General features: G+C 36.1%; 1 protein-coding gene and 1 long non-coding RNA gene across 2 annotated transcripts in view; both read left to right on the top strand.

Annotated features, from left to right (window-relative positions):
* LOC134536648 (uncharacterized) overlaps window positions 1–23850 on the top strand; it is a 166270-nt gene that overhangs the window by 117163 nt on the left and 25257 nt on the right. The gene's annotated exons all lie outside the window — the stretch shown is intronic.
* LOC134536639 (uncharacterized) lies at window positions 5896–8520 on the top strand. Its single transcript, XM_063376441.1, has 2 exons — window positions 5896–6419; window positions 7412–8520. The coding sequence occupies exons 1-2, from the start codon at window positions 6315–6317 to the stop codon at window positions 8420–8422; spliced, it is 1116 nt and encodes a 371-aa protein (XP_063232511.1). The 5' UTR covers window positions 5896–6314; the 3' UTR covers window positions 8423–8520.

A 23850-nucleotide genomic window follows, 5' to 3' on the forward strand; every position in this document is an offset into this window, starting at 1 on the left:
AATTGATTTTTTCATCAGAGCTGACATTTTTTTGAAAAAAATTAATTTGCCTTTGTAATAAACAGTTTTACACTCAACAGCATGAAAAGCAAAACAACCCTAGAAATTAATGTGAATTTTAATATACAGTTGGTTTCAACTAGCTAACTGCAATACTTTCCTGATAATCATCGGAATACCGAAATAATTGTAAATTGGGTCTAGGATGTGCTGCTTTCGCTGGCTAGTGGTATGTCTGGAAACTACTCGCTGCGACCACCTGCTGTAAGGGCCAGTGAACCCATTGATAATATTGTGTTGTTCAGACTTTTACCCAAACACATTTGACAGAATGGGCTCGCGAGAAATGAATGAATACGTGAAAGCAGTATTGTGCCGAGGGAAAGTGTTTCCTCTCTATGTCATTTAGAAACAGATAAAAACAATATAATTAGATCTGAAAACAAAGGTTGAGTAAAAATGTACAAGAACAGGAACTAGCCCAGCTTTCACTTCATGAAAATGGTCAGACTAGTATTTGAACCTGGGTCATCTTGAAAGTTACTCCAGGATTTTATCCGTGCCCTACCTTTTCCTCATGTAAGTCGATACTAGCTGACTATTATTGCCGTTCTTTTATGAAAATAGTGTTTGATTCTCGAATGTTACACTTACATTTTAACACTAACTTACATCGCAGGTGACAAGCTTAATCAAATATGTTTCATATTAATGTTTACGGATAACTGATGAAATGTACAAGCAGTGAACAGGGATGGATTAAGCTGTATGCGAAAATGGCGGTTGACAAGAGTCCCGAATACCCAAAGGGCCTTTTGCTAAGCCCGATAGTTTCCAAGTAGACCTAGTTAAAAACAGAACAGGAAATGTAATTTTTAATTGGATTAAACAATATATTTTAAATGTATAGATTCATAACCGAAAATATGTTCTACTGAATGGGGTGCCTGCGATCCACTTATGAAAATGTACAAAAATTGTATGCATTTTCTTTCCGAAACCCAAACACTGGCGACAGATTCTCTGCACGCAGAACCTACATTTTATATCGCCTTCTTGTTGCCAGAACCGGCTAGCCCAAACCTTCAAGGCTTCTCCCAACACCCATATTCTTAGAAACGGGACAATGGTCACCTGGTGAAGGGACGGCACCAGCCAAGCCCCTGCTCCCCAGATGATGTATTAGGAGCAGGTAGCTGGGGCTGTGGAAGGGGGGTTACATGCGCGTGGCTACACCTCACGACCTGGCTCGGCAATTCTAGCTCACTATCCCATTGCAACGTGAGCGGTAAGGGAGGAAGAATGAAGAAATGCAAGAAACGAAGAGGATTTCCTTCTTGCAAGAAGGTTACAAAGCGTGGCAAGTACAAAAGGACACAGCAGAAAAGTGCCAGGTAAGTGCAAAGAATGTAAATATTTTGTAATTTTATTCGGCATGACTAAGTATTAGTTTGCTTACTGATATATTGCATGTTACATTAACAGCTTAGGAAGGCATAGATGGAGGGAAAAGGGGTCGCCTAGTTGGATTTGTCACTTTAAACGGAAAATCGCCTTTGCTTTGTTTAAAAATTGTAAAACCTTTATAGACGATGCTGCACTCACGAAATATATTAATCTGATTACAGATATAACCTAACTGGTTAATGCGTACCAAATACCAGAATCTTACATGGTATTTGTTAGCTTGTAAAGGATTGAGTAAGCAGAGTATTATTTATTGACATATGAAAATACAAATAAGAAAAATTTCTGTTTCCAACCAACTGGATTCAATTCATGGAAAATAACATTAACACTATGCATTATATTGAAGCTATACGTTCTTTAGCATTATAATTACAATGTTTTTGGTTATATTTTTCTGTAAACATTGAATGGGGTATTGCATGAATTTCAGTGACAAAACTGACACAATCTGCATGTACAAAGAAGCCGACGTGTAGTTAATTTTTTAACATTTTGGGTTGATTTGATGTAATCACAGTAGTTCTAAATTAGAGCATTTCAAAGCCCGCACGGCAGTTAATCATCGAAATTCTTCAAAAATGACTCGAAATTCCTCAAAATGACTCAAAAATTTTTAAAAATTTCCCATTTTGAGACAAAAATTTCCCATTTTGAGAGAAAATATCCCATTTTATTAAAAAAAAATTTAAAAAGGTGACTGTGCCCCATTTAGGCTTCAATTCCCCTGGGAAATTTTTCTCTCAAAATGGGAAATTTTTCTCTCAAAATGGGAAATTTTTGAAAATTTTTTTGAGTCGTTTTGAGGAAATGTGAGTCATTTTTGAGGAATTTTGATGAAATTTAACACCAAAATGGCCGCCGTGACGTCACAGTTCGAGGTCATTGATCCTGCTCCTCGCTCCTCGCACCAGGCACCTGTCCCAGTAGCCCCATTTACATACTACGTACAAGGTTATGAATCCAAAATTTTAACTGTGGTTATAACTGAGCCTGTATCCTTTATGTATAAATTATGTGCCAATACGTAGCTCAGGGTTTCGCGAGTGAGTGAGAAGTTGTTTTACGGCCCTTTAACAGCTTAGTTCTTGAGAGCCGATGAGGGGTGATATGACTTGAATATGGAGCGACGCCGGGAATAAAATGCGGGAGAAACAGTAGATCCCCGAGAAAACCCGCCGGCCAACGGCATCGTCCCGGTACGATTCCCACATGCGATAATCTGGGTGACCCCGACAGGAATAGAGCCCGGATCGCCTTGGTGGGAGGCTATCGTCCTGACAACTAGACCAACCGTGACCCCCTTCTCGTTTCGCGTAATCAGAGATATGCTTAAATGTAATAATACACCTCCTTTCCACAACATTAGAAATAAATTACGAACAGAAAAAATGCACATAATTATTTCTTTTTTAGTGTAGGGTATGCCAGTTTTCACACTCCCGCTTTATTTTTTTTGCATTTATTAATGCTTTAAAAACTTATTATTAGGTTAGTCTAGTAATTAAAAACAATAAAAAACATTTAATCTTAACCAAATTTTTTCCAATGAGAAAGAGAAAGCCGTGTTTAAAATAGTTACTTTTATATTGTGTATTTTACGTTTATCATTCCTGCGAAAAAATAAATTTAATTTCTTGCAACTAGAAATAATTTTGCTATAATGTGACAAATCGCTCAAGGACGTCCAAAAAGGGATTTGTTTTTTGGAACTTTCAAAGAAAATTAGTATATAACATTAAAAGACGTCCATTTATTAACACAGACTTGTTAACTATCGTCACATTTGTTTTTTTCTTTTATTTACGGGAATATCATTCATGAACTGATCTTTTTAAATGAAACCAAAACATTTTGGCTTTCTGTAACACGCCATTATTGGGCGAATACAAACTTATCACTTTAATATTTTTCTTTCCACAGTCACGAAAGAAATGCTATTCTGCACTCCCAAGAATACACTGAAGTGGAAACCGACGATGCTACAAAACATCCTTTAACTCCTAGGGATGGTGACGTGCATGTGACAGAGCACTTTAGTCATTTTAGCGACGATTTAAAATTTCCTGTTGATCAGCTCATGCGCCTGTAAGTATTAGCCACGCAAGTAATCACATAAACTTTCAAATGTGAAAATTTTTGTCACGCTATAGAGCATCCCACTCTTAGATTGCAGTGTGGAAGTAAATGGGAGCATTCTCTCTCTCTCTAACACACGCCAACTGCCGTTAGCGCTGTCCTTGTTTATTCGTGCGTTGTTGCCAAATATCATACGAAAAAAAAAAATTAATTTTTCGGACCAAGCTTTTTTGCATATTGTACAGCATCGAAATACGCATCAGCCAATGCATATTTTGCATACTTAATAACATTTCAAGTGTCCGAAAAAATTAAAAAACCTAACTTCTTCATTGCGAACTGTTCCGAAGTATTCCAAAATGTTTCACATCAATAAAAAGGTAACCTACAGATATATTTAGTCCAGATTTTTTTCGTTGATAAATTCATGTCTTAGGACGCCACCGAACAAATTTCGAAACAAAAACTCTTAATGTTTCAGTTATATAAATTTATTTATATACTGAAATGCATTTACTCACAAACTGAAACATCAAAAAGTTGATCAGCGGCAAAGTTTTTTGCTATTATAGATAGATGGGGGAAGAAAGCGAGAAAGATGTTCCAAATGAATTGAATTTGTTTTTAAAAAAAGAAACAATTCAATTACTCCTACAGTTTCCGTGTCCATAGCTGTTGAAGACGCGTCTTATGAGTGCACGAGCGCGCGGTAAAAGACGTTCGCTCACAAACTGCCGGCCGGCGCAGTGTTAGTCACAGGAAGGTGTGTTTAGATAAGTGGGGTTCAATATTTTAACCTGTATATCATTATTAATAACATTTTTAGGATAATAATCAACTGAATTTATATTCACAAACAATGATATGAATTTGACTTTTACAAAGACATGCTATCACTTTTCAGAAGTTCTACACCCACAAGAAAGAATGGAGACCCAAGTAACGTAGGCGCAACAGGATCTGATGGATCGATATTGTTTGATATGGACACTTGTCAAATAAACGTTATTGAAAGTGCATATACCGAGCCTAGTGCAGCAAACGATTCTTTAGCGAGTCAGGAAGTTTCTCGTTATTTGCTGCCGTAAGTACAACATATTTCTGTATTTTACATATGCTTCTTTATACAGGGCATATTTCAGTTACTATTAGCGAAAAGAAATGTCTACAGTGTCTTGTTTTTGCTACTGTTACTGTAAGGTAATGTCAAATAGCTGTTACATGAGCGAAAACTCTCTTTTGCGTCAAATACATTTCACATACAATGGTGGGTTTATATAATTCATCTTTACGCAAATACATGCTATCATTTTTCAGAAGTTCTACACCCACAAGAAAGAATGGAGACCCAAGTAACGTAGCCGCAACAGGATCTGATGGATCGATATTGTTGGATATGGACACTTGTCAAATAAACGTTATTGAAAGTGCATATACCGAGCCTAGTGCAGCAAACGATCCTTCGCTTACACATGAAGTTCCTCTTTCACCACTGCCGCAAGTAGAGAACGTGTTACTGCGTTTAATTTTTCTGGTTGTTGATAAGTATAAATCTCTAACAAGAGAGATTTAAAATATTGCAATGGAGCAGTATTTCATTCTATTTAATTAAGTTTTATATAAGAGTTTGATAATTGTGGTACAATTAACTCTTGTAGAAACATATCATTTGCTCAAATAGATGTGTGAAACATGCCTCGTGGGCCTATGCTGCTTGAATATTTTTGTTTCCAAAATTATTATTAATTGGTAAATAAACATTAATGAATATCAATCATTTTTGGCATTTCCGGAACAAATTCTGGAATACCATGCGCTTATATTATGTCGAACTATGGTCGAATAGAATTTAGGCTACAATGGAAACCATAGTGTAGCCTACTTAAATTTTTCTCCTTGACAACCGTTTCTTGTGAAGTGCTCCGTTTTCGATTGAAATCATTTTATTTTTATAAGTGTTTCCAAAACGAATTTCGGAAAAAGAAGTAGAAACAATGGTTGTATTTTTTTAGTGAATTTTAAATTATTAAAGATAAAGTTGATTTTCTTTAATTTAAGTCTTCCCATGTAGGTTGTAAGAAGCGTTTACTATTTATTATATTAATTGTTAGGGTTTTTTAGTCATTGCATTGTAAAAAATTAAGTGGATTTCGTTGGATTTTGGATATGGTAATCCAAAAATATTTATTTGAATTTTTACTTTATAAAAATTTTTTATATTTTCCCATGTTGGTTTTTTTTTTTTTCATATCTTTCCTGGTTTGATAGCACAGAAAAGCAAAGCATTGCATGGTTATTCCGCAATATATAATTTATAACCTGCACTCTTCGAAAACAGATTAACAATATTTTAGGTATATTTAAATTGCGATTACTCACCACATATTCCCAGCAATATACATGTATACATATTACTATACGTTATAACACATTCACTATGTTGTCATGTGCTTATAACCATACGGTATTATTTCAGAGAACTGTTGATTGAATCACGACATGAAGTGGGGGACAAGGACAGCAACTTGAATAACATTGAAGGAAGGAGAATTTGCGACATACGTCATGTCATTACTAAAGCCAGACAGTTGGAGAAGCACAATTTGGAATGCAAAGCTCGCATTAAAGGATATTTTACTTATACAGGGGAAAAACGCATCGGCTTGAGAAGTGTGTTACATTTCAAGTGTACTTCCTGTGATGCCAGGACATCTATTGATACTGATCCCAGTGACACAGTAAACACTGCAGCAACATGGGGTACAGTAATGAGTGGAAAAGGACATGCAGTAATAGAACAATTATTTTCTCTGATGGAGATTCCACCAGCAAGCAGCTCAACGTTCATGAAAGAAGAACGGGAAATCGGAAAAGTAAGTGCATGTAAAAAAGGTAATGCTAAGAATAGATTACAAGTTGTATCTTGAACATGTCTTGGACATATTCCAAGATCTTGGTAAAACATTACAGAGATGCCAATTTGATGCTTTAGCAATCAAAACACCCATATACCTCAAATATTTTGTTTTAATTAAATTAGGGTCTCGGTTTAAACAGTCAGGACTCTTGCTTACACCACCGTGAACTGAGTTCGACCTCCTACGAAATCAACACATATTTTCGCATACGTGAATCGTGTATGATAATCTTGCTGGCGGTTTTTTTTTTTAGTGTGTTACCCATGTTTCTAGGTATTTCTTTCCTGTATTGCTCCATTTTGAGGGTTACATTTCATAGGATTTAATATTTTATAACACTTAAGTTTATAATAACGTTTATCTGCAAAAGGGTAAATCAGAAAGAACCCATTTCCTATGTAAGTAATGCTGAAGATGAAATATTCAAATGAATGACTCCAAACAAAGAAATCGTATCGTGTATTAATTATAGCAGTTATATATAATATATAAGACAGTTCTTCTTATTTGTACAATACATTTCATGAACGTTACTTGTTATTCACTTGTATCATAAATAGTTTATGTCATGACAGATATAAAGGTGATACTGCATCTTATTACAATCAAGTTGTCTTTGCATTACAACTCATAGGGAATTGGATTAAATGCAAAACAAATGAATAATGAAGGGACTTAAGAATTTTTTAGTTTTATTTTGTTACAATTTAACAAAACATATACTGCTAGAAACATGAACTTATTTGTAAAGTACTAAATGACAGTGCTACTACCGATGTCACGCCTGACATTTAAATTCCGTAAAGATAGATGTAGAATAATTAATTTGCTGTCAGTGATTAACAAATATTTGTAACCTATTAAAGTGGTTCAACAATTTGCCGTTTTATATATCTTAACTTCGTATTTCGGCATATTTTTATTAACATATTATTTTCTTTAAACAGGTATGGTTCGAATCGTTGACAGAGGCTATGGAACAAGCTGCAAAAGAAGAGCATCTACATGCCTTAGAAGAAGGTCACGTTGACGACGATGGCATACCTTACATAACTGTTATAGTAGATGGAGGATGGAGCCATCGTTCGTACGGTCACAGCTACAATGCTAAGTCAGGCGTAGCTATAATTATAGGTAAAAAAACAGGTAAAATGTTATTTCTAGGAATTCGGAACAAATATTGCAGTATCTGCTCTTTGAGTGAAAAAAGAAACGAACAACCTACCAAACAGATCTGCTACAAAAACTGGTCTAGTTGTTCATCAGCCATGGAGAGTGATATACTAGTGGAAGGTTTCAAAGCCAGCGAAGAAACCCATGGTCTACGGTATTTTAAATACATTGGTGATGGTGATTCCTCTGTCCAAAAGTCTATAGTAGAACGTGTGCCGTATGGTTTGAAAGTTGTCAAAATTGAGTGCACAAACCATCTGCTAAAAAATTTGTACAAACACTTACTGAAGCTCTCCAAAGAAAACTCTGGGAACAAGAAAATTTTAACTCCAGCCAGAATGAAGCACATCCAAAATAGAATACGTCATCTCATAACCGAAGAATCTCGGAAAGATTGTCCAAGCGTCAGCTCTCTAAAGAATGACATACGAGCTACTATAGAGCATGTTTTTGGCAACCATGGCAACTGCAGAATTCAAAATTGCCCGAAAGCCAACATTACTTCCATCACTGATTTGGACACAGCGCCTGGTAACTTAGCGGCCAGAATTATTTCAATTATAGGAAATCTGGCAGCAAAAAGTGACAGCCTTGTGGAAAATTTGACGAGTAATGCAGCAGAAACTTACATGCATCTTGCAGCAAGATTTAATGATGGCAAACAGAGTTTCTTTGGCAGACGTGGTTCGTTCAATACCAGGTGCTATGGAGCTGGCCTTAGTTTTCAGCACGGTCCCGCGTGGCTCCACACAGTTTGGAAAAAGAAGGTAACCTTTGTGGCATAGCTTTATGTTTCATTGTTTCATTTATGTACAATACTTTTAACAGCATGAGTTAATAATTTTATGTTTTCAGGTTGGAAAAAGTCCAGGCCAATGCGTAAAACGCCTAATAAAAAAAAAATTAAACAAGAAGTCTTCAGCCAGGAAATGTCTCAAGTTTCATCCAAACAAGCAAAGTATTGGGGAAGCTAACAGTAGTATATCCAATCCTCATTATGGTGAAAACTGTCAGTTACCAGATGTCCCAGCGGAGGAAATGAAAAATATGATATCACGCCTGAAAATGCAGCTAACAGTAAATCGCCAGAGGAGAAATGAAATTGAAATTCACACAAGAGGACAGCGCAACAATGACATGTGGTACAGGTATGCGAATAATAGAAAAATATACATCTACGTGCTGCGTTAAACATCATATTTTTCATGTTCTCAGTGCATTTCATTTGCTGCCAAGAAAAATATATGTTTAAAAATTTCTATTTTTAGTTCTGAAACTATTGTACAGCATAAGTAGAACCACGATTATTTCGCGGATTCCTTTCTCTCCATCGTAGACCTGATATGCCTATACGTAATCAAGCCATTTTAGTGTGCTCAATGGTCGACAGTACGTTTCCCATGATTTGACGAGTTGAACGTGATTGGATGAAGACTTCCTCACCTTGTTTGCTACTGGTTTAGCATCGTCAAGGGCGGGTCGTCAGAACTTACATCCAATCATCAACGCGAAGCTGATGTTCATCTACTTCCAGTTTACTTATAAACAAATGACTCCTTTCAGTTGATGTTGGGATAAAGTAGCGCGAACGGCACACCAAACGCGAAGCGAATATTGTAGCAAACCAATCAGAAGTAGACGCGACGCGACGCGACGCGACGGAGTTTCCGATCAGACGAGAATTCTATTCGGTAAATACGCGTCGCGTGTGTTGCGCCTTTCGCGCTATTGTGATTTCAGCATGAAATGTCACGGGTACGTCTGCATTATTTTCAACTTCATAATAATAAACACAATTTACTTTTCCTAAGGTACTTTATTTATATTTAAAGTCTTTGCGTTTCAAAAAGTAATGTAAAGGGGTTAAAACAAAAAATTGTTTACATTTTTTAGGGAAAGAAAAATGAGGCTCACTGCTTCGAACTTCGGTGCTGTCTGTAAGCGACGAACGGCAACAGCAAGCTTAGTAAACAAAATTTTGTATTCTCAACCCACATCTAGTGCCATACAATATGGTATTCTGAACGAAGAGGTCGCCCTGAAGGAGTATGCGACCGCAAATAATGTCCGTGTTTCAAACTGCGGTCTCTTCGTCCATCAAGAAAGAGGTTGGCTGGGTGGATCACCTGATGGCCTTGTTGGCACTGAAGGTATTGTAGAGGTTAAGTGTCCTTACAGAGCGAGGGATCTAACTCCCGCGAAGGCTGCAGAGAACTTGAAGAACCCATCATTTTTCTGTAACCTGGACGCTGAAGGAAATCTTAAACTGAAGCATACACACGACTACCATTATCAGGTCCAGGGGCAGCTCGCAGTTACAAACAGACAGTTTTGTGACTTCGTTGTTTGGACACCTATTGGAATATCCATTGAGCGAATTGAAAGGGACGAAGACTTTTTGCAGGAAATGTTTGGCAAACTTGATTTGTTTTATGATGCATATTTAGCACCAGAGATACTAGATTCCAGGAGGATACGTAATATGCCTATAAGAACTCAACCACCATGTTAACCTGTTTCAAGTTGTTTTGAGTTGTTATTTGTTGTTTTAGTTTGCTAATTAATAAGAACTTTTTATAAAAACAATTAAACCGCCAATAAAACTGAAAAGCAAAAAATAAACCTTTTTGAGTCGGCGCCAAACAATCAATGAACAAAGATCACTAAGGTCCACATGAAATAAATCAAGTCCACGTACTACAACTTTTCAAAGGAATTTCCGTCTTGCAGGAGTGTTATTAATTCACGATAGATTCCAATGTGACTGATAGTATGTAGCCAGCTTCCATCAGTTATTCTAGCGTGGAGATTATTTTTTCCATGTGCTAATATTTTCCTGTACAAAGCGAAGCCATCAGCTGGTTTTACATGAATACCAACTGTGTAAGTTTATGTTGTATTTGATGATTCAAAGTGAGCTTTCACGTCACTATAAATTACAAACCACAAATGCAGTGATACATTCTGAATGACCAAACTTCTTTTCGAATCCTGTTCCGAAATAAATTCGTGTTACAGCCACTGTGTATAAGAAATTTATTTTTAATTACTTTCTTTTCGGTGTGGAATGTGAATATAAAACAATTCAATGTTTAATATATTGAAAGTTTGAAACGTCGGTATATTAGGTATACGTATCATATGTCGATTTTAAAGATATGAGATATTTTCTATACATCTTTCTTTTCGGATTTTGATGAGGAAAATTATGATTTGTAGCGTTTTAGATAGCTATTAAATAATATACGAAACCTATGATGATATTTATAACACATTTTATTAGACGATAATAATTCCATACTAGGCAGTAATTTTTATTTACATAAATCATCACTATTTATAACTTGCTTCTACAACTATTATTCGTATTTATTTGGTTCTTTATGTATGTACGTATATGTATGTATGCATGTGGTATAAATAAAGTTTAATGACAGTATTCTCATATAGAGGTAACCGTGATTAATTTTAAAATTGTGGTGTTATGAATGCGCATGTTTGTAAGTTCTGATTTCTATATTTATATTTAAAATGTTGGTGAAAATAATATCAATAATTATAAAATGTGTTAATTTTGTTTTATTTTTTAACTTAAACCAGTTTTAACATTAGTTCATATGTACGACATGGTTCAGTATGAAAGCAGGAGAGCCTGACTCGAAAGACCGCTCTTTTGTTTTCCTAACCTAAACTAATTTAATCTAATAGTGTGCGGGAGGGGTCTGGGTAGGAAAGGCGAAGTGCGTTTCAGGCCGAAGCCTATATGGCCGTAACCTTGAGACACATAAGGTTCGTTTCTTTCAAACTTGGTGTAGCTACACAGGCTACACAGGCAGACAAATCTGTATATTATCGTTTCTTTCAACCGGATATGACGTCAGAGTCTTCCACATTGTGCATTTGTTTCAACTGTTGTAGCTCTGCCAGTATAAGTTTGTGCTACACAACTTACACCAGCTCTGGATGTGGTGTAGCTGGTGTAGTGTTGTTATGCAGGCGGGCAGTTCGAATTCTTTGGAAATTGATCATTTCTCAGAGAGAGTAAAGCTTGTACTATGATAGTGACGAATAATAGTGGAATATTTTATGTGAAAAAGTAAAGTATGAATATTAGAAATAATTTTTCCATTTCTAAGTGAAAGATAACCTCACTTCTGACTAAGTCAAAATGGCTGCTTCAATAACTTATGCTGTTGCAGAGGATATTGTATTATTTCCACTAATCAAATTGAACCATTCGTTAATTTTTAATTAATTTTATCTGAACTGTAATGAAATTGCGTAACGTGGCTGAAAAAATTAAATTCGGAGAAATTTTATCTTCAATTTTTTTCATACATAACACAAAATTTAAGCACACGTTTCAAAATCATGCAAAATCATTGAATTCATTCAAGCTTTCTCAGTGTAGCTACATTGGTGTGAATATCTGTGCAGCTGCACTACACTACACAGGCCGCACCAACCATGGTTGAAAGAAACAAATCTATACCTACCGCATTACTGATACAGTCTTGTTTTTCAGTGGTGAGTAATGTGGACAATCGTTCAACTTCATTTAATAAAAAAAATATTTTATTGATCGTGTCTATATTTATAGCAATTACTGTACAAAATAAAACTGTTCTTCACAATGAGTATTTACATGTCGTTAAGCCATTATATTTTTTATTGTTTTTAGCGCAACATTTGGGAAAATGTGTTTTACATCGACACGGCCTTACGCAACAACTACAAAAATTATTTAAAAAATAAAATATAGACACAATTTGTAGCTACAAAACAAACAATCTGGAACAGCTTGAAAAAACAAAAAAACTTTTTTTTAATAATTACCCCTTTACCAAACTAGCCAAACTTACGAGTACATACATATTTATTCTATGTCTCTTTAGCTAAGTAGGTCAGGGGAATACAAATGGTGAGTAAATTTTCAGTTTATATGTACTTTTTTAGTAGTAAAAATAAGTGACAATTTTTCTAAGTATAGAACATTTTCTGAAAATAATAAGAATATCTCGTTGAATAGAGGCACACATTTAGTAACTTACATGATTTTTATTGATAAAAGTAAAGATTTACGACACCTGAAAAAATTTCGTAGTAGGCCTTACATACGATGAATAAATGCTGTAGTCACCTCTCTCTAGAAACCTTGACCATGCCTTCCCTTCAAGAACCGGTGTGTGCCTGTGTGCCTGTGTGCTGTGGATGAGAAGCGAGGGTTTGTGAGCTTGAGTGACAGGGGATTATCTCTGGAGACAATGGCACTATAGTCCGGTCCGCAGTCCACTCTCGCCTCCTCCTCTCCCCCCCCCCCCCTCTTCGTTCGTAAGGACCGTGACGTGACGTAGGCGCACGACAAGTTGCCTAACGCTACAGGCGTTTCATTCGTTTAGACGAACGTTAGTGCTGCCATCTACTGGGCCAGAAACAGACCAGAGCTGGCTAGGACTCAACCTTAAAAGCACACTGCTTGCATTTAATTCCATGACTGTTTTCATTACTTAATTATGTGTTTCAGAGTTTTTTGTGGTGAAACAATTTCACATTTGAATTGACTGTGTACTTTGACATCTGCTGCAGTCATTTTGTCAACCGCATAGCCTTCAATTTAAAGAAACGTGACATAACAGGCAAACCTAAAGTTTTCATAATGGAAAGTGTGTGTGTTCTAATGACGTCACCTGATTTAGAAACACTGACTGATAGGTTTGAAAATATGATGACTGTGTTGGTATCAAAGACTGTGACAGCAGAAGTGGGAAGAGCAATGCAATTCCTGAGAAACTGTTCACACCTGTCAAACATAAATTGTGAAAAGGAATGTAATGTTATACTGCTTCAGAAGAATGTCTTCAATCTGGGGAGCTTGGTGAAAGAGTGTTTTACGATAGCCCTTTATACTTGTTATTCAAAAATAAGTATGATGACATTGTTTTGCGGTTGAGCCACCTGATAATGAAAAAGAAAATGAGTTTTACTACCCATAGTTTGCTTTGTTTATCGTTAATACATGCCGTTTGCACCAATGTGGAGTAGTATCTTGCCAACTGGGGAAGGGCGAGGTTCAGCAATGCAAGTGTAGAGCAATGGTTCAACCAAGTTAAACATACAATTTTCCCTCGCAATAGACGACATAAGTTCGGTAAATTCCTGGACTATCTTTGTGAGCATATTCAAAACATTTAAAAAACCCTAATTAATGACATTCCGAAGGAAGTAACAAAACGTTACTACGCGAAACTTAAAAATAACCAAGGTTGATTGTAAACAGTCCTGCAGTGATAACCCAGATGACATAACAGTGGAGGAAGTTTGGAAAAGGAGGGCAGATCCAATACATTCATATTTTAACATTTCATTTATAAAATCTCAGGAGCAAACCACAGAAAGCAAAAAAGAAAGCAACAACCAGCATTGACAGTAGCACTGTAGTCATGTATGGAAGTAAATATTTAAATCAATCAGATTTCAATACACTTGAAGATAAAGAATGGTTGTCCGATGCAGCTATTGATGCTAGTATTGCTTGCCATTGATGCTAGTATTGCTTTAGATTTCAGCGAGTCTAAATCTGATGCCGTTTATTATCCCAGCAATTTATTTAAGCAACTGACAGATTATCCAGAATCACGTCAAGACAAAAGTAGTTACATTAATACAGTTAAACTTGGAGGTAAAAAGTTAGTGTTCATACTTGCACATGTTTCTGGAAACCATTTGACACTGATAGTAGCAAATTTTATGTGCAAAGAATTCCAGTTTCTTAATTCTTTTGGCTACAAAAACAAAAATTTAGGACAAAAGCTTTTCAAGGAATTTATAGATATTATGCATGGACGTCAGATCTACACAAATAACTTTATTTATTTGGATGGGTAGAAAGTCATACTCTCCAAACCATCCCATACAACATGATGGTTATAACTGTGGTATATTCATTGTATTTTTCATGCAAAGGTTAGTACAAAATCCGTCTATTGCTGTTCAGTTTGATGCAGATGCATTTCGGGAAACTCTGAGGGACAAGATTAACAAACTGGCTAAGACCACAAGAAAAATAAAAGATTGGCATGAGAATAGTGATTGTGGTTACCCTCACGAAAAAGCTATTCAAAATGGATTATTTCTGAATACACATTATTACTCCGTAGAGAATGATATGGTAGCGAGTCGTTTCGAGATTGGTAAGTTTACTATTAAACTTAGATGCACTGACTACTTCACATACATGACTGACAGGTTATTGTCTCAAAATGCAGTAGATGCTGGAATTGCAGTGTACTTGGGATTATTGCGACAAATCAATAGGGTAATTTATGACAAAGTTTTTTTTGTGCCGATATACGTAGGCAATCTCTGTTTAGAAAGAGCGACTAATTGGAACCGGGAATGGTATGAAGATGTTTTTGGACAGCTTCATACTAAAGAACGGCTGATATTACCATATATTAATAATAATAATCATTGGAGTTTACTAGTTGCCAACATTCAGAAGAAAGTGATACACCATCTAGATTCACTGGGGGAGTTAATAAACGAAGTGTGCACAAAAATATTTTTGAAATTACTAATGGTGAGAAATGAAATGACGAATAATCAAATTGATGTAAACCACTGGAAAGAAGAAATTGTGTGCAATAAAATACCACTACAAAACGATGGAGTAAATTGTGGTGTGTTTGATGTATTCTATGTAGTTTGTATTTTAAAAGTGAGAATGTTCTCTGAAAATTTGTCACCCGAGGCAGAGCGAGCATGGTTGCAACAGGCAGTTTTGAAACAATCTGATAGTGTTGTGAACATATGTTTTAAATGTGGGAACAAGGACATTAGAATAAATTATATAGAACAATGCGTGATGTGTGATAAGTGTTGCAGATGGGCTCACTTTAGGTGTTTGAGACACATAAATTAGAGATGGGAGGTAGTCACCTCAAATAACTATAAATTTATATGTGCACTTTGTAAGTTGAATTCCCCAATGACAGGCTTAATGTCCTAAACCTTTGCAACATACTAAGAATATCAATTAAAATTTTTATCTCAGGTAAAAAAATAATTAAATGGCTTTATAAAAGATGGTTATATATTTTAGAGTTTTAGCAAAAGTCTTAAATCATCTATATGTAAAAAAAAACAGTTGGAAAGGTCATAGGCAGGCTAGTGTGAACCCACCTGTAAAAAAGCCATCTTAAGGAGGGTAATGATGTCTAATTTGCTTTCAGTTGAATTGTTACTTACAGTCATATAAATGTTATAAATGTGAGCTGAAAAAAGTTAACAGCAAACTGTGAGCAGGCTAGTTTGGCCCCACCTGGCAGAGAGCCAGGATCCAAGGGATCTGTGGCCTGCTCTAGTTCTGTGGCCTGTAGCCAAAGTAGGTACTGTATTAGATCTGTCAGTTTCTTTTACTTGTTAGGATCTATGGTGTCCGAGCTTTCAACCCACACACCAGAACAATGCAGTTTTGATTCCCAGTGGAGTGCCTCAAATATTTAAAAAGTGGTAAAAAGAACCAACTATTGTGAACTGGTAGGTTTCTCGGGGTACTTACATCCCCCCTCCGACCTGATTTCATTTCCCTCCATTGTTTCTAATGACCTCGATAGTGCCACTGTTTGGTTTACTTGTAGATCAGCAGCTTACATACGGAAAAATTAACTTAAGTGAAAGGTTAGGTAGGTGAAGTAAGTTAAATTCACCAAATATATGTATTCTTTAAGTGCATAATATTTATAAACATAGATAATTTAATTTAATATACTTTTCACTTTAGTTTTTATGTGCTTTGTACTGAAAAAATATTAATACATACAATTTTATCTTTGTAGCTGTTACAGTACAAATTGTATCCAAGTCTTTTAACTGACAATGTTTGAAATTTATAAACATTCAATAAGTATGTGAATATTCATATATCTTCATAGAAAGAAAATAAATCTTATTTGTGTGTAGGTAGTCACCATATAACACACTTATTTTCAATAGTGAAGAAAGGTATGTAATTCATATTTGCATGTTAAGTTGTGGTCAGAGTTCTTGAAGGGTAGGCAAACAGGAGTACATTAAATTACCTTCACACACAGCTTGTTTAACAGGAGGCCTCACACTAGCATTTATAAAGAAGCCAAAAGAATTCTAAAAAATTAAGTGCATTAGTAGAGGCAGATCTAAGGTGATAAATAAAGGAGGGGCAGAAACCCCATATTAATCCACAAAATGATTGAGAAAATAGTTTCTGAATACAATCCCCCATCCCTTATCAACCCGTAATAAAATTATTTTGAGCTTCTGGACCTGCTACTGTAGGCAATAGTAAGGGCCGCTTGCAGAGTCCCGCCTAAAAACTCAGAGATTTCTCAGAGTGCGAGTGGAGTTGGAGTGGAGTTCGAGATAAATTTGGATGATATTACTCGAGATTTTTTCGTGCATTGCACAGTCGTCAAATGGAGATTCCTAGAAGCCGAGTGGAACTGTTACAACACGCCCACAGGGTAAATTATTTCTCCCGATGTTCACCGCCTTGTAAATGCAATTTTTGTCTTTGTTATGGTGGTGATTTCATCCAAAACATCGATAGATTTTTTCCCACTTCACTCTTTGAATTTTGAAAAATGAACCCGATGGGTACAAGAAAGTTTAGTACTGAAGAAAAGGATATATTGTGCAATCTAGTACATAATCATAAATGCCTTGAAAACAAGTGAAGCAATATCACATCAGTGACAGCAAAAAAGAAAGCCTAGGAGCAAGTTTCGACGGAATTCAATGCGCAAGAATTCGTGCAAAAGGTAAAGTTTAGGTTCAATAAGGATGCATGATAAAATATTGCCAGGTCTGTACGTAATTTTAATCAATAGTTTTTTCGGTGGTTAGAACTTAAGTATCTGAAATAATTTTTGTCTACTGGCCTAACTTCACACTACAGAAAGGTATATTGTAAATTAATACTGTTTTTTTTTTAAACAACATGCGTATGCTACTCAGTAGCGGTTCCAGAGCTCAGGGCTCAAGCCCCCTCCAAAAGCATCTGGGTCCACTATTGTTTTAGTGTTTGCCTTGATAAAGCCTAGCCTCAGCTGGGACAAGCCCCTCCCAAACCAAAATCCTGGATCTGCCACTGATGCTACTGGCGTTAAAACATACACTCCTACATGTATGCCAGTTGAAATTATAAAAATTGTTAGATAAATCATCATTTTACCAATTATTTTTCTAGTACCCAACTGAATTGAATTAAACATGTGTCGGGGTAATTATTCCATATCACAAATCCAAGTTTACTCCTTGATTTTGATGGCATGATCATGTGTTACACGATGCTTGAGTGTGTTGAAAGAGCCTGAAGATAACAAAAACCTGGGTGCCACACTACAAACAATCTCGGGGTCTTGTGGGAATAATTTTCTTGACGTGCATTTTACAATTATCATTATAATGCTACAAGTTTGTTTTGTCCAGGATCCTTCAGTGTACTAAATTAAAACAAGCATCATGTACCACATTACAATGAACATTTACTCAATAAACTTATATTTATTTATTATTATTTCAGCTTTAACTTTTAACAATTAAGTATTACGAAAGTTGGACACACTAAAATATGTAGTGCATATTTTACTCTAGTCACTAATTTAGGAATTCATGCTTCTTTTGTTATTTCTTATAGCGCACTCAGTTGCAACTAAAAAAATCCTGGGAAAATATGAAGATGAGAAGGAGGAAACAGCTGGCTGCAGAATCCCGGTACAGAATGGGAACGAGGGGTGGACATTTCATCCTCAGCAAGCCTGCGGTGCCAGAACTTGATGTAGCAGTGCCTCACTTAACGGAAAATATTGGTTTTCTCTGGGACAGTGATGCTGTTGCAGAGGAGACTGCTGTGGAAGCTTTGCCTCGTGATCCAGCTCCTGCTACTTCAACTGCACCAGTCCCTCAGACTTCTGCCCAAGGTAACTATTTGAATATTGTATTGTCTGTTCTCACACTTCATTCAAAAGTAGCAAAATGTCCAGTGTACTGACTGAAAACATTTGAGAAATTAGAAAATGGTGGTTTGAGTACTAATGATGCTTGATTGTCCTGCAGAACACAATTTTTCATTCCCAAAAGTAAATGGTCAGGATAAATACATTAAAATGCCACATATTGAATTCAGAAATGTCTTCAAATCATGATGCTAATTAAAAGTGATATAACTGTTTTTAGTCCACATTTATTTTTATTTAACTAAACAAAGAAAAACATTTACTTGACTTAAGAACTGACATTTTTATTTAGATTAGATTTTAGATTTCTCGCAGATTCCAGCATTCACTGGGAACAACGAAAACTCAACTTTGCAATGATACATCCAAATGATTTCACAATCCAATGGAAAATAATGGTTACCAGGTTACAAACTCATATCATCATGCTCCCTGATGAACTAACACATTGCTAAGGGTAGATGGCAAAATAGATTGTTGGTTGATTTTGCAAAAGCCATTTATTGTAAGTGATACCAAACAGAATATTGTACAAGTAAAGGGAAAAAGATGGGTAGTACATAACGTACAGTGTATCTATTATTATTATTTATGTAAAATTTGGTTTTTGTAGCTGCAAATGTTTTGTGCCTCTTCCCTTCTCGTACCTGCCTGCTATGCTTGTATTTATCAAAATTAGGAATGACTGACACCATCAATTTGAAGTCTGGTTACAAAATTACACTCTTTATAATGCATGTTTCAATCATATTTGATTAATATTACACCCAATTCACAGACTGAACAATTATATGCATTAGTTGAATTCTATCTCATTTGTGCACTTAGAAATTATAGGCTGTGTAATTTTAAATAATTAACATTTATGTGATAGAATCTTCAAACCCAAACCATAAAGGTGAATACTAATTGGCATATTTCAATAAACTTCTTAATTTAGAGGCAAATTTGTCAAACATTAATATCACAGCAGATTATTATATTTTGTTTCTCATCCTCACTAAAAATATTTGCATTCTTTTGTATATTTCAGAAAACCCAGCTTCCGACAGTTCTTGTGGGGATGTTGCTCCTACTCTTCAGCCTCGATGCTCTAGTACAGCTGTAGTAGAGCAGGAGCTAGACTTTCCTTAGTCTAGTTTCGCGAGGAAGGAAGAGGGGAGCAGGAGATTCACAAAGAGCGATTGGCGGAGGCTTCGTTTCTTCAGCAAAATGCTGAGGAAGAGTGCAGGCGAAAGCAGGAGCTACACGAGCAAGAATTGAGAATAAAAGATTATCAAAACTGTCAGGACATGAGGCACAAAGAAGAGGTCCACAGGCAGTTTCTTAAACACCAAGATGAGATCCACAGAATGGCAGTGAGGCATCAAGAAGTGCTGAATCTGGCCCACCTCAGGTCGTTGCGTGAGTGAGGTGTCTGCCCCACCAACCAGCGGACTGCAGCCAAGCAGCCTTCATATTTCCCAGCATTTTTAATCTCCCATGCATTAAAACCGATGTGACATTGCTTACTATCTTGCACAATAAATCCTTTTTTTCAGCACAACTTTTTTATATTAGCAGGAATATTGCAACACAAAACCTTTATTTTGTATTTGGATGTATAATTTTCAAGAGTCAATTGCATGACAAATAACGCAGGTATATTATTAATACGTAAAATATTACATACAAAGCAGACAATTGTATTGTTGCTATAAGAATTTCGTGTTTGTATTAGCTATGGTAATTAAAACCCAACAACTTATTCATAGCAGACGTAGTATTTTTCATATATTATTTTTCATCACACAACTTAACCCTCTCATGCATTGTGTCATCATTTGGGGACAGATAAAAAAAGTCCTTGTATGCTTTGCTTGAAAATGCTTTTTCAAATTTAAATGCATGAAAGTCTTGCTTGAGGACGGATATTAGTTCAACAGTCGCAGCATAGATGGCAGCACTAGTTCCATCTGCTACAGCATTCACCAATAACCCTCGTTTTTGTTCTCTATGACGCCATGTTGTGCATGATCTTTGTATGTTTGCTACATATGATTGAACAACAAATGTGAAGGTGAGTTAATTCCTATATCAAGTTATGTTTAAAAGAAGTTAGTTAAACTGTGTAAACATAGTTTTTATTAAATAATGCCCCATTTGTGCTACAGAAAATCATTGTATTTTACATTCTTATAAACAGATATTTAACAATAACTTTAATTTATTTCTTATGTAAACCCGTAAACTATTGAAATAACAGAAAGGATATTAGTTCCAGAAATATTTTCTTTTATAATTATTATTATCATTTTGGTTACTTATAAACTTTTGAAGCAAGTTCAGTTATAACATAATATTTAGTTAAATGATTAGCCCTAGAAATTTTTCTTTGCTTTGTTTGCAATATTTGCCTTGAAAACTCACAGATAACCTACATTGTTTCTTTTTAGATGGAACCTACTCCTAGCACATCACATAATGGAAATCACGACCGAGATGTCAACGTAGTTACCGGCTGCTACCATTAAAAGACTGGGAAATTGCTCAGATTTTGGCTGAAGAGTCTGAAAATGATCTTGTTGATGATGATTCCGACAAAGATACTTCATATGTACCTGAAAAACTGTACAACACTATTTCTTCTTCGTCAGAAGATGGCAGTGCTGTGGAAGAAATAGAAGAGAAAATTTGTACAACCAGTTGTGTTACAAGTCAAGAAAGAAAGGTGATGTGGTTCAGTGAACGTAATAATGATAAGGCAGATTGTGCACCAGTATTTACTGGTAATCACAAAGTACTAGTTCATGGCAACACACCACTTGATTTTTTTTACCAATTGTTTCCTCTTGAACTACTTACAGAAATTACATATCAGACAAATTTGTATGCGTGTCAACAGGGAAAGGATAACCTTTCACTTTCCATATCAGAACTAAAAGCATTTCTTGGCATTGTTCTTGTTATGACTTACATAAAGTATCCACGGATAAGACAGTATTGGTCTGAGCAAAGTGGACTATGAATGGACTTGATTGCTGACACTGTCAGTAAATCGTTTCGAGGAAATACATAGGTATTTGCATTTTACTGATGCAAGTTCCATTCCGCCAGATAATACGGACAAAGCTATCAGAATTCGTCCCATTTTGAATAAGCTCCATGATACTTTTCATAATGCTGTTGATCCTGAAGAATTCCAGTGTCGATGAAATGCTGATACAATTCAAAGGTCGCTCTTCGCTCAAGCAGTATCTTCCCAAAAAACCAAAAAAATGGGATTATAAAATGTGGGTTAGAGCTGGGATATCTGGTTATGTTTACTGCTTTGAACTATATGAAGGAGCAAATTGCATAAATTCTGAGAAATTAGGTTGTGGTGCAGCAGGCGATGTTGTACTAAGGCTCACACATGATCTTCATGGGAAAAACCACAAAGTTTATGCTGATAACTATTTCACCAGTTTACCCTTTGTACTGAAATTGAAAGAACAAGATATATGGTATCTTGGCACTGTCCGAGCTAACAGGCTGCAAGGAGCTGAAAAGAAACTGAAACCAGTGAAATTATTGCAGAAAGAAGGAAGAGGAAGTGTTTCTATTTGCAATCCAATGAAGGTATCACAGTTACTCGTTGGATTGATAATTCTGCTGTACATGTTGTTTCTACATTTGCTGGAAAGGAACCAGAAAGCACTGCCCAGCATTTCAGTAGGAAAGAAAAAAGATTTATTGAAGTTCAGCATCCATACAGTGTTGAGTGTTACAACAAGCATATGGGTGGTGTCGACCTCATGGACACTCTTGTAGCATTGTACCGAAATGATGTCAGAAACAGGAGATGGTACATGCGTATATTTTATCACATGTTGAATGTAACTGTGATAAATGCATGGATTTTGTGGAAATGGGACCAAAACGAAAGAATAGACCTTCTTGAATTCAAAAGTCGAATAGCTACTGGACTAATTTATAATGGGAAAGCAGTAATGGGAAAAAGAAGCGGGGGCGTCCATCTGATGAAAGTCAAGAACCAAAGAAAAAGAGATCTAGTCATTCTGTACCAAAAGAACTGTGACTTGATGGTGAGCACTACCCAGAAAAATCAACTGAAACACATGCAAATCGATGTCGTGACAGCCAGTGCAAGAGCAAGACAAGATTTGTTACAGTTTGACCTCAGTGTATGCAAAGATTTCGTAGCAAATAAACAAAAGCATTAGACAAAATAATACAGCTTTACCTAGGGTTTCACAGTTCTAAACTTTATGAGCATTGTAATGTTATAAATTGTATTTATGTGTTTAAGTGACATTTTGCAAGCTCTGATAATAATACAGGGATAAAAATACTGGTATATTTTTGTATAGATAGTGTTTTCTTTTACGTGGACTTAATGTAAAACCTTATAATAATGTTATTTGTATTTTTTTGGTAGTAAAGCATAATGTCCTCAAGTGAGGACACTATAATTTTGGAGGTTTATGGCAGCAATGCATTTTATTTTTTCTTGTTAATTTCGCCTATTAAAATTAGGATGCACTTGACAGTCATAACTACGAGTATGGGATACTACCAGACCTTTGAAATGCACCGTCAGTTTGACTACGTAAATAGTAATCCTAAACTAATCTGGTTATTACGAGTGCTTCCTTGTTGGCTCTTTCGTAAGAAAGAGTGATTTAAATGGCATCTTCAAACAAGGAACAATACCGTTAGTTGGAACGAAAAAAAGGTTCACGCAGTAAACAAAGGCTGCAAAGCGACAGAGGGCCGTGGCTATGCTGGCGCCGGGGCTGTCGAGAAAGAATTAAGGCTGTTGTTGGGTGGGGGTGTGGGGCGAGGAAGAGGTGTCTGGTGGCGAACAACATGCTCCTTTCTCTCTCTGTCTCTCTCTCTCGCTCGGCGGTTTTTGAGAAGCCCTCCCCCTCCCATTGTGTTTCTGGCTGCTTCGGTCGGTAGAGGGGAAATTCCTAAACCACCCCCCTCTACGCCCCCCCACCAAGTGTGTACGTGTGTACGAGAGCCCTGTTCCCATGCCTGTTCCTTTTGTGCGTGTGTGAGACCTCGTTGCGTGCATGTGCGTGGCAAAAAAAAAAAAAACACAGGCACTTACTTGTGTAGCTTTACAGGTTTTAATGATGCAATATTCCAATAGGTAAAGGAGGTAGAGGGACCAAAAACTTACTTTGCTGCCCAGCATCGCTCATCATGAGCAAAGGAAAACAGCTCAAATC

The sequence above is a fragment of the Bacillus rossius genome, chromosome 11 (genome assembly GCF_032445375.1).
Source record: "Bacillus rossius redtenbacheri isolate Brsri chromosome 11, Brsri_v3, whole genome shotgun sequence".
In the NCBI taxonomy this organism is placed as follows: Eukaryota; Metazoa; Arthropoda; class Insecta; order Phasmatodea; family Bacillidae; genus Bacillus; species Bacillus rossius.